A 12,301-nucleotide genomic window follows, 5' to 3' on the forward strand; every position below is an offset into this window, starting at 1 on the left:
CTGACAGCCAGAGAGCACAGCGGCTGAGCTCCTGGAGAGTGAGGGTTGAAGAACGCGGAGGGCAGCGCCCACGCCCGCGGGCTCCCATTAGGTCGGTTCCTGCAGCGGTGTTCAGCGGCCTTGGCGAAGGCCCTGCCTGACAGAGATCATGTATTGCCTCCAGTGGCTGCTGCCTGTCCTCCTCATCCCCAAGCCCCTCAACCCCGCCCTGTGGTTCAGCCACTCCATGTTCATGGGCTTCTACCTGCTCAGCTTCCTCCTGGAGCGGAAGCCTTGCACAATTTGTGCCTTGGTTTTCCTAGCAGCCCTGTTCCTCATCTGCTATAGCTGCTGGGGAAACTGTTTCCTGTACCACTGCTCCGATTCCCCGCTTCCGGAATCGGCACATGACCCCAGCGTTGTGGGCACCTAACAGCCTGCACATTTAGCTTTCTAAGGAAGCAGAAGACGGGAGGGGAGGCATTGACATAGGTCATAAAGCATTGGAGTTTCAAATCCCGCAGCCTGCGGGTGCCACATTCCTGACGGCGCCTTTTTGGCCTGTGATGTTTTATCCTTATAATGTGAATAATAGCACTGACAGGTGCTTTTATTGTAGAGTCCTATAGTCGTGGGTGGTCTTGTGGTTGTGTGTGTTCTGTCCCCATCTTGGTCCCAGCTGTCAAGACGCGCGCCCCGCCCCGCTCCCCCTCGCCTCATTCCTGCGAGGAGTCTGCACCCATCCTGATCAATTACCCCAGCATGACCTGGGCAGATAAAATGCCAAGTTCATTGTCACCTCTGTGACTCCCTCCTTGTCAGGGTCTTTTGCCTTCCCAGAATATTCCCAAATCCTTAGTTCCTCTTCTGGTTTCCCTTTAGTTCTCTTCTACCCCTTTCCTTTTTTGGGAGCATCTGTCTAAGACAGGGCTCATTTTTGCACTTATCTCGAATTTAAAGAGATTGCTGACGCCCGAGAGCCTCGCTTTTTCATTCTTCTTTCCCTGATCAGCAGGCTAGACAGAAACATGTATTGACTGTTTGTTGTTCACAAATCTCCAGTATTTTTTCCACTTCATTTTTAAGAAAGAAGTAACATGTTGCTCTTTCACCTGGGTGTCTGGGCTCATGCTCAGCCTCACTCCTTTGTCCTTCCTCCTGCCCTCCTCAGCTGTCCAGAGGGAGGCGGGGGGTTGGCCTCATTGTCTCTCCTGTGCATGCTTTGCAGGATTGAGGTGTAGTGTGTTCATGTAGATCTAGAGTCCCCAGCTGAGTGAATGAGAGAGTACTTGTGTGTTTCAAAACAGCCATGATCCCTTGATAGGTGTTTGGATATTTTTTGGTGTGCCGTGTGTGTACGTGAACAAATACATGTGTATATTCCTTTTAAATAAGCTTTATTGAATGTCTTCTGATTTTGAGGTATAGCAATAGCTACTATAGTAGGTGCCGCTACAGTTTTTATTTAGCATGGGATTGCAGAGTGACCAGCACACTGGACTCCAAGGTGGTTCAGACAAGACAGAGGGGAGCAGTGACCATCCTCGTGCCAGGAGCTCCTTCAGTCCTGCACATATAGACTGTATGAAGAATACAAAGAGGAAGACTTGTGACTGTCACTTGCTTTTTTGCTGTTTCCGCGCTTTCATACAAGTGTTGGCAAACGAGACTTTCTCCTGCTCCCTGCCCACTGGCAATCGGTATGATTGTCCCTCCAGTCTAAAACATCCATCTTTCCCTTGCCTGAGCAGGAAGGGAGGTGGGCCAGGCAGAGGACAGAACTGGAGGCAGTTCATCTAGGAAATGGGACCAGGAGGCCACACTTGTGGAACATTTGGACTGCTATTCTGGAGCTTTTATTTCTGGTGTGTTCGTTGCACAGCTGTTTGAAATGTTTAATAAAGCTTTATAAACTTTACTTTGTGGTTTTATGTGGCTGCAGTCCATTTAGGTCATGGTGTTGTATTTCTAAGTTGATGGGGGGCAGAAGGTAGCATGGAGGGGCTGAGTCCTTGGCGCCAGAGTACCTTAGCCTGAAAATTTGATCTGCTCTCTGGAGAGCAGATGGTGGGTTTGGGAGAGGGGGAGCAGGGAGCAGGCCAGGCGGTGAACAAGAGGGAGTCTGAAAGTTTTCAGAGATGAGACATTTGCGTTTCTCAGCTCCCATGGCTTCTCGCCTGAAACTGTTTCCCTCCATAGGAGATTTGAGTAACCGATCCCTTGACAAACAACTTAAGACAGCTGGAGCTCTAATCATCAAGGATTTTTATGGTGCTGTTTTTGAAGTAAAAATAAAGTGAAACCCCTTATGGCATCTGAAGTGGAAAAATAAATGAGTCGGGCCATTCAACTAGGGGACTTAAGGCAATGGCTAGAAGCCCTTCAGTGATGCAGTTCAGTGTCATCGATGTGCATATGCTCCCATGGCTGTGACCTTTGAGACAAAGCAGGGTAGCTTATCAAAGCCCTTGTGCTGGGTGTCCATCTCTTTATCTCTTCTAGAAAACATACTAAGAGCACTACCTGTCCAAGGCACAGAGCTGTTGTGAGGGTTTATTGAGGTAACAGTTGTGAAAGGTCTTTGGTAACTTCATAGTTTACCTAGATTTTTAATTTCTTGCTATAGTTTTATGTAATTTTCTCCTGTCCTTTTTAAATCTCTCTGTTGTCAGTTTTTCATTTTTTTCACTCTAGTGTTATTAGTGATTTCTCTTGATCAAAACTTGCCAAAGATTTGGCCATTTTAAAGGTATTTTCAAAGAACCAAACTTGTATTGATTATATCTGCTGAGTATTTTTCCTATCTGATTCTCCAATGCTTTTATCTCTGAATTCTTCTCTTCTGGGTTTCTGGGTATATTTCCTGGTTCAGCAAAGTCTTAAGCTGAGGAGTCACACATGTGGAAAGGATGGTTTGTTCAGCAAACATTGAGCCCCTGTTCTCTGTTTCCTGGGGATTTCAGGGCAAGACCTAGGCCTGACTCTACAAGACCACATGATTCTAGCCTAGTGAGAAGACTTAAGAAAATATACAATTGCAAATTCTAAAAACAAGACAAACAAACAAAAAGGCTTTTGTGGCCCTACTCTCCTGTGGAGGCACCTGGATGATAAAGGAAACCAAGATTATTGCTTATTTTGCTCTCCCTCAGAAACCAGTTTCTGTCAAAGGTCAAGCCTGCTTGAGAGTCACAAACAGGCCTCCCTCTGAAAAATTTTTGACTCTTTACAGCAGGGTTCCTGCAGCCCACCCCTTCCCAAGGTGACTGCCAAATCATTCTTTCCACCTTACCAAGGCAGCACCAGCAGCACCCTGCCCCCTTTCCTGAAACATTTTTCAGGAAAGTGTAAAATAGATACTTCTGGAAAAGAGCAGGAGCATCCTCTCATTCTGCTGGTCTCTGAGCTCCTAGTGTGACATGGTAATTGCAAGACCCCAAGAGGCTTAGGTCTGGGCTTCTTTAGGAACTAGTCTATGTCCTGCTTTGGGCCTCATTTTCCTTATAGGTAAAATAAGTTCTCTTAGGGTCCTCCTGGATACATGTGAGTTATGTGGTAGTGCCCTTATATGACAGCCTGCGTATGCTTTATGCTTTAGTCAGTGTACCATGTGAGCTCAGCTATGCCTCTGTCAAGAAGCCTTCCTGAACTTCATTGCTCTCCCTGGAGATCCGCTTGCCTAGAGCATTTTACTCAGCCTCCTGTTTAGTGCTAGTGTTAGTGCTAGGCAACTTCCTCTTCTATAGTTATTGGGATCCTATATCCTAAGGAAGCGTGAATTTTTATTCAGTCAGCAGGTCCTTGTCAGAATCCCATGCAGGAATAGGCCTTGGGGCCACATTGTAGACAAGATGGACAGTCCATGCCACCATGGAGTCAACCAGGCCGTTGGGAAAGGGAATGACATTGGACAGATAATTCCATATATATATATATATATACCATGGATTGTGGTAGGTGCCATATAAGAGGAGTCTGAGAGGGGATTTGATGTAGACTGAGGAGGATTGCTGTTCAAGCTGACACCTAAGAACAAGTATAAATGATTGAACAGTGAAGTAATAAATGCGATGTTCTTTCCCACCATTTGATCAAGCATCTCTCTGCTTACATATAAAGAGACTGGGCTGAAAGTAAAGTGAAAGACCACCAGTACTTGGCTACCCTACAGTCAGAACTCCAAAAGGGGTGGGCTTAGAGATCAGTCTATTTAAAGCTAGAGGGCTGTGTTGGGAGATGCAGAGGAGGGCTAAGGCTGACATGGTGGTGGCAGATCCCAAAACTCAGTCCCAAGAACTCTTGTTTCCAGGTGACTGGAACCATCACAAACAAGGATCTTATGGGAATAAGGGGTGACCCAATCAGAACAGCATTCAAGGTTGGATTCTTTCAGTAGGGAACAGGATAGAATTTGAGTAGTGAAAAGCAGCAGGGCTGTCAAGAAGGTCATTGCCCTGGGGAGAAGTAGCTCTAAGGCTTGATGGTGGGTGAGGTACAGAAGGCTGGAGAAGGTAGGCTAGAGAAGGAGAACAACAGAAAAAGATGATAGAAGGAAAGCTGACTCCCATTGAATAGCTGCAGGAAAGGAGGCCAGAGAAGGGTTGTTAGAACCCAGTCTGCTGGCATCCAGTGGAGAGCTTATCCCTCATTCCCCACCCCCTCCATAATGGGTGAAAGGGTCACTGTTCTGAAAAGAGGGAAAAACTAAGATGTGCTCACCTCAACAAGTGATAGAACTGATCCTGACTATAGGGGGCTTATCAGCCCAGCACCCTCCCTTCCCAGTGTCTTCCTGAAAGCCAGAGGAGGGAAAGCCAGAGGAGGGGCAGAGTTTGGTTTACCAGGCTTCTGAGAATTCCATATCTTGAGAAAAACTTATTATAGAGTGGGCTCAAGGTGAAGGGAGGAAGCTGGCTAAGCAGCAGCTAGGCTTCAGACAGAAGTCCTTGGTCTCCCTTTGGGCTATCATACTCAGTGGGTTGGTGTGAACTTGGGAAATAGTTTAGGATGGATAAACCTTTAAAGGAGAGGCCTCTGGGAGTCCTAGGCCCTATGCCTTTGCCTTTGTGTCTGCGCCCTCCTGAGCTGCAGTTTCCTTACTTGTAACATGGGTATCCTAGCATCTACCATAGCCTGGCTCAAGGTGAAGTTTTCACAATGCTATTTCCTCTCTTCTGGCTCCCTTACCACTGACCATTATTGAGCTCAGGCCTGGATGTGATCTGATCATCCAGCTTTCCCGCTCATTCATTCTTGAAGGAGCATTGGCGAGAGTAGACCCTGTGCCAAGTTCTGAGAACCTGATGCAGAATAGAAACCAGGCCCTCCTTGAAAGGCTCAGCTCAACAGAGGGAGGGCAGCAGCAAGTCCTTTAAGCAAGTGATTACAGTGCCATGTCTTTCAGGCTGTAATGGAGTTAGGGAGAGAAATCACATGTTAGCACCTCAGCGTGCATTTCCTTATTTTCTGCAATCCCCAAAATGACAATATCCTAAAAAGGGAGAGTAATACCAAAGTATAGCTCTTTCCTGAGAGGCCAAAATCCTGACTATGTGTTCCTTGGCCACCAGCTTATTCAAGACCTTCCATGGATTTCCCCCCTCGTAGAGAGAAACTGCTGTCTGTCCCATCTTTTCCTCATGAGGAACCTGTGTAGGGATATGTTTGAGTGCTCTCAAACAGATATGGGTTGCACATGACCCTTCTCCAAAGTCTAATCCTTTGAGTGGTTCTAGCCTCTCACCTCTTTTCCTGGACAGTATGGCAGTTTGTGAAAAGTCTGCACTTGGATATCTTATCACTTCTTCCAAAGCGAAACCCTCTGCCAATTTCCTACCTCCAAACTGATAGGGGCAGCCTGGAGCAGGGGTGGAGAGTGGGAGCAGAGGCCCCGGTCCTGGTCCTCACCCACTTCCCATGTGACCTTCCTGTGCTTTGCTCGCTCTTCTCCAGGTCTCTGTTTGCCTACCTATACGCCAAGGAGGGTGCTAGACCAGGAAGTCTTTTAATATTTCCAAAGCTATCTTCTGTGAAACATCATTGAACTTTACCCTTGTTATTTTAGTCTTAGAGATATTGCTTGAAAGAAAGTGAGTTAAAACAAGCAAGTGTTTAGTCAAAGGATTTTTGCGTTAAAGAATAAACTTTAAATCTCTTGGATGCAGAACTATCAAGAATCTTAGCTTAGAGTGCAGGCAGACTTAGAAGGTCTCTGAGGGAGGAAGACAAACAGCCTTTCATTGGTTCCATGTTGCCTGTGGTTCTAATTTCTTAGTTTAACCATCAAGATCCTGCACAACCCTTGAGGGTAGGACTTGGTCTTTGTCCCTTGACCAGGACAGTACCTGCCTGACCAGGCCTGGCAGGGAACCTACTGATGTCTGACCAGGGGGGTAAATGGATAGATGGCCCAATCAATCAATCTCTAGACTCCCTAAGGAATTAATTGGCCCAGTCTTCCCAGGAAATAATGAAATTTAGTTTGCCTCCCAAATATCCTCTTGGCAACTCTGAAATGGCAATATTTTCTAGCCTCCAGACTTATATTTTACACGTAGATATCACAAACATTAATATCTCATAAAGATATGTGAGAAGATAGACTGACGATCTCAGATGGAAGGAGGGAGAGGGGACGGGACAGGCAGATATTAACCAAAGAATTTATATGCATAATTCATGGACACAGACAATAGTGTGGTGAAGGCCTGGGATGGAGAGTGGAGGAACTGGGTGGAGGTGGTCAATAGAGGGGGGAGGGGGGACATCAGTAATAGTTTCATCACTAAAGATAAATTTTTAAAAAATCAATTTTTGATAAAAGGGCTCCACAATTTGGCATCCTCCTTATAGCAACAAGTGGCTGTGAGACACCTCCCCTCACTGGATCTCAGTTTTCCCATTTGTAAAATGAGGTGGTTGGACTAGATAATCCTTGAGTTCCTTTCTAGCTCTAGCATCTCCCTCAGCTGCCCTAGTGCCTAGGGCAATAGTTGGGCAGGGGACATGATGACCCCAGGATCTTGGAGCATGGAGAAATCATGGTGATGGCTGCAGAACTCTTGAAGATGAATTTGGCAGGAACTGCCTGAGATGTTTTTCTGCTGATGGTAAAATGTCCTGGCAGAGTCTGTACAGGTAGGTTGATGCAGGTGAGAGGTGGGATTGGGCTCTCCCCTTCTTATGATCCCTGAGTAATGTTTCCTTGCAGATTCAGAATCCTCCAGGACTGATCAGTACCAACTAGATTCAGCCATTCATATCGGCAAAGTAGTTGAACCATCTTTCTACACACTGTCCTGGCCGGGCTTCCAGAAAGGCTTTCTGCTCCCACCTCTTAATGCCTCCCTGTATTTCATTGTCACTGTCTGAAAGCATACTTTCCCAAAGCTTTCCAGTTCCCTGTCTAGGTGGCATGTTCTCTGAGAAGACTGTGGCCCTGACGCCATAATCAGCCAGGAATAGTTTAGCTCAGAATCAGAGCCATGAGGGGAAGACTTGTCCAAAATTGGGGCTCTGACTATTAAAAGAAAAATAATAATTTATTTTCAACATCATCTGAGAACACACACCCAAATTCAAAAACTCTTTTAAAAGGTCAGTAAAGAGCTATGTTTCCATTAAAAACCAGGGGGGAAAGGAAATGGATATTTATCAAGTATCTGAATAGGGGGTGTCCACTAAGCTAAAAAGCAACAAAATGACATCAAGAAAGCAGTGACAAACCAATTTGACTACATCAAAACTAAATATTTACAGTGTCAAACAATATTACCAACAGAACTGAAAAGCAGAGTGGGTGAACTACTTGCAGATCCATAATGTATAAAACGACAAATGCAAAACCTTAACAGTAAAAACGCAACCAATAAGTATGTAGTTCACCTAAACAGAGTCTACAGAAGCGGAAATAGAATTGACTACAAATTTTTTGAAAAATATTCGATTTTATTAGTAACTGAAGATCAACAATGAAAAACAATAAATAAGTTTTCTACCAACAAATTAGGGGAAAAAAGTTTAAGAATACACAATGTTGATGAGGATACAGTGGAATGGGCACTATTACTTAGTTATAGTGCTAGGTATTAAAATATTATGATAATGCCCTGGCCAGCGTGGCTAAGTGGTTAGAGTGTTTGCCTGCACAGCAGAGGGTCAAGGGTTCAATTTCCAGTCAAGCGCATGTACCTGAGTTTCAGGTTTGATTCTCGGCCTTAGTCGGAATGCAAATGGAAGACAATGATGTTTCTTTCCCTCTCTCCCTCTCTTTCCCCCCTCCCTCCCCCCCCCCCTCTCTCTCTCTCTCTCTCTCTCTCTCTCTCTCTCTCTCTCTCTCTCTCTCTCTCTCTCGCGCGCGCGCGCGCGCGTGCGCGTGTTCTCTAAAAATCAATGGGAAAAATATCCTCAGGTGAGCATTAACAACTATATATGAAGATAAATATATATATGAAGATAAATAAGATGTGGTGCCCGCTCTTGGGCATGCAGTCTAAGAGGTAAGAAAGACACAGACAGATACTAAAATTACTATGTGTAGTAAGAAGATGGCCAGATATGGAACATGGGCAAAGCATGCAGCCGCTGTGGGTGGTGAACTAGTAATGTGAAGTTTTATGGGAGCATCCAGGGGCATTCCTAGAGAGGTGCCTGGATAAGTAGTTTTCAGGTATAGGGCAGAGACAGAAGTGAGAAGCATCATGGATGAATTCGTAGACAGTTCAGGCTTGCCAAAACATGAAATAAGAGGCAGAGATGAAGAAGGTTTGTCTTCATCACAGTGTAACATTTGTTTAATTGAAGAGTTTTGTCTTTTTCCTTTTGACAATGGAACCACTGAAGCATTTTAAGCAGGCAGTTGCTGTCAGAAGATTTCTGTTTTAGCGTAATTATTCTGGTTGCTTGAAGACATTTGGAGGTTCAAAGGCCAATGAGGAAATGATTGCCTTGGTAGAGAAGGCAAGACCTGAATTAGGGTGGAAGCCAAGAGGATGGTGAGAAGGTAAAATTAGACGAACCTGCTGACCAAGGATGCCTTTTCTGTTTCTATCTTGGGTGACTGGGAGAATACCCAGGAGAAAGAACAGGCTTTGGAGTGTGGCTGGAGAAAGATTAGTGAGCCCAGTTTTGGACAAGTTGAGTAAAAGGTGGGCATCCAAGTGGATGTAGTAGAGAGTTTGGATCCAGCAGGAAATTTGAACAAAAGATTTAGGTTGTGACTAAAGGTGATTATAGCCATGGGCTTTGGTGAGGTGGTCCTAAGAGAATGTAGCAGCTAAAAAGAGAAAGGGGGTCTGGACAGAGAACCTCTTCCCCATTTAAGGGGTGGATAGAGAGAAAGAAAAGCCCACAGAGGCAAAAAAGGAAGTCAGAGATGGAAAAGCACCTAGAGCCTGTGTAACATGGAAACCCAGGGATGTGGAGCTATTCCAGGAAAGAATAATATGAAGACAAAAGAGAAAAGCCAGTTAGATAAGGATTGAGAGCCCACCAGATGGAGCAATTGGGGGCAGGGGATGGGGGTGGAGGTTGGGGTGCTAAATCCTCACTAGAACATGAAGTGGCAGAGGAAAATGGAAGTGAAAGGGGAGGGAAAACCAGGCAGCATGGCCACCTATCCTGGGGAATTTGGGATAGCTGGGGAGAAGTTGCTAGTTATGATTTGAGTGAGGGAGAATTTCTGAGCTGGGTTAAGAGGAAATAGGATAGACATGATAGAAGAGAGAGTGAAAGCACTGTCACCTAAAGTCCTCCTGTCTGCATAAATCAGAGGGAAGATCAAAGGACAAAGGGGGTAAGGAGGGAAAATGTTCATTGGTGACATTGACTAGGGCAGTGGTCGGCAAACTAATGAGTTTGCCAACCACTGGGATAGGGGCTTAATCACAAGGAACAACAGCCTGTAATTATTGGAATCGAGAGTCTAGGTCAGTGGTCGGCAAACTCATTAGTCAACAGAGCGGCAAACCGCGGCTCTCGAGCCACATGTGGCCCACAAGCCACAGTTTGCTGACCACTGTCAAGCTGGAAAGTATATATGCCAGTTTGGAGCTCACAAAGGAAGTGTGGTCATCTCCCAAGGGGGATAGAGTTTATGGAGTAGGGTAGACTCAAAGCTGTAACTGACATTTTAGGGATGGATGCAGAAAGAGGATCCTGCTAAGGAGACTAAGCAGAAGGGGCCAGAGGAGAAGACCAAAAACATGGGCATACTAGAAGCTCAGGAAAGAGAATTTTCAGAGGTCAGGGTGGCCACTGGTGGGCCAGATGCACAGAGTCAGGGAAGTTAGGGCATCTCCTGGATCTGGTCTTTGGGAATCTTTGCCACAACAACTTTGAGGGAGGGGCCAGAAGCCCACCTGAGTGGGGGATGATCTGGCTAAGAAAGCAGAAGGGAAAAGGGGGGACTTTGAGGGGACAGGGAAGGTGCTTTTTCTTACATGCTGACATTTGAAGGGAGGAGGGCTCTGTAAGCCCAAGTTTGAAGAGCAAGAATAGGTAACGAAAGGGGCCCTAGAGCACTGGGATTAAGTGTAGAAGTGAAGGGATTAGTTGTGTTGGTGGAAATGGACAAAATTGATTCATGTACATTTTACAAGTCACCTAATCTCCATGTTCTTCTGGAGGCTTTTTCTCTGCCCTCTGGGTACTTAACTACAGCTCTAATTAGCAGTAGTTTTATCCTGCCTGTGTCCAGGGCCATGTCTTATTCATTCTTTGTACCTTTCGGCACCTAGCAACAGGCATCGAGCTAGGTAGAGGCAGGATAATTACTTTCTGCTTGAAATCAAATGTCTGAAATAGTGGTTCAGAATTTTTTTACCACAGAGATTTTGTGACAATTCCCAGGAAAACAATGAACAAGGGGGAAGGAAAAGTCAAGGTTGAGGCTGTCTGGATATAAGGCTATCTGGACTTCAGGAAATATATTCTGCACTCCAGTGTGGACATAGCTCTTTATACTAGTAGTTTACATGGTGGGGTCATGACCATTATCTCATCTGATCATCCTAACCCCATCCTCCCACACCAAGTGGGTTACCATTAGCCCCATCTCCCAGGTTAGGAAGCTGAGGCCCAGAGAGGCAGATTAGAGGAAAAGAATGATGGGCAATGAAATAGAAGAGGACTGGAGCACAGTCTTAAATGCTACATTCAGGGTACCTGGTGGTGTCTGCTAGACCAGTGGTCGCCAACCTTTCAGACCTCACGGACCACCAGTGGTCTGCGGACCACCAGTTGGCGACTGCTGTCCTAGACATCGAATAATTCTATTTCTGTCATATTTGGACAGAAGTCAAAATCAGGAGAGAGCTTTGGTCTAACTGGCTGAGCTCAGGCCTCACACCACCCCCTGATGACCTGGATGATGAGAGGCATAACTTGGAGGAAGAGCTTCTGTGAGACAGCAGCCTCGTCCCAGCACAGCCACATAAAACAGGGAACAGGAAATTTCCCTAAATGTAACAAGAGACACCAGGGAAGAATAAGGGATATTAGAAAGCCCAAATCCCCAGACATCCATCATAAGAACTAGCCCAGAGGCAAGGAGGAGCAATGTCCAGATAGGAGAGTGAGAGGCCTGAACTAGACCAGTGGAGATGGAGAGAAATAGGTTAGAAACTTGTAGTAGATAAAAAACAGAAATAATTGGTGAATAAGGATAATGACAAGGATGACTTGGATGGGTGACAGGGTGAATGGTGGGGAGCCCCTGGGATGGGGAACACAGACAGAATGGGGAGCCAGTTTGAGGGGCAAGACAGTGGGCTTAGATTCAGGCAAGTGGTTCGGGTCACAGCCAGGTAGAGCCCAGCAGGCTCTTGGATCCACATCTGGAGCTCAGAAAGAGATTTGACCAGAAGTACCAGCCTAGAGCCATGCCCACTCAAAGAGTAATGGGAACCTTGAGAATGAGTGAGATAACCAGAGAGAGAATGGGACAGGGCCCTGGGCAGAATCCTGATTTCCAGTGACATTTGAGGTACCAATCAAGGTGTGGGTAGGCAACTAAGGAGAAAGATGTGGCAAACAACTAGGAAAGTGGGTTGCCATGGCGACCAAGGTAGTGAAGAGTTTCAAGAAGAAAGTAATCAACACTGTCAAATGCAGCAGAGCAGAGAATTCCAATAAGACAGAATTTTCTACTTTGGATTTGATAATTAATAAACTTTTGGCGACCTAAATAAGAGCATTGGGGGAGTGATCAGGCATAGGCTGGAATAACGTTGAGATATGAGGGGGAGGTGAATCCATCACTAAGAGTTTTTTGAAGAGTCTGAAGAAAGACTTCATGATGGAAGGTTGAGCATAGGAGGCAGAC

General features: G+C 45.7%; 1 protein-coding gene across 1 annotated transcript; it reads left to right on the top strand.

Moving 5' to 3' along the window:
• On the top strand, positions 1-562 carry BLCAP (BLCAP apoptosis inducing factor). The gene has a single exon (XM_080686472.1). The coding sequence runs from the start codon at positions 149-151 to the stop codon at positions 410-412; it is 264 nt and encodes an 87-aa protein (XP_080542598.1). The 5' UTR covers positions 1-148; the 3' UTR covers positions 413-562.
• The last annotated feature ends 11,739 nt before the right edge of the window (positions 563-12,301 follow it).

This window comes from Plecotus auritus (genome assembly GCF_963455305.1).
Source record: "Plecotus auritus genome assembly, chromosome: 8".
Taxonomy (NCBI): Eukaryota; Metazoa; Chordata; class Mammalia; order Chiroptera; family Vespertilionidae; genus Plecotus; species Plecotus auritus.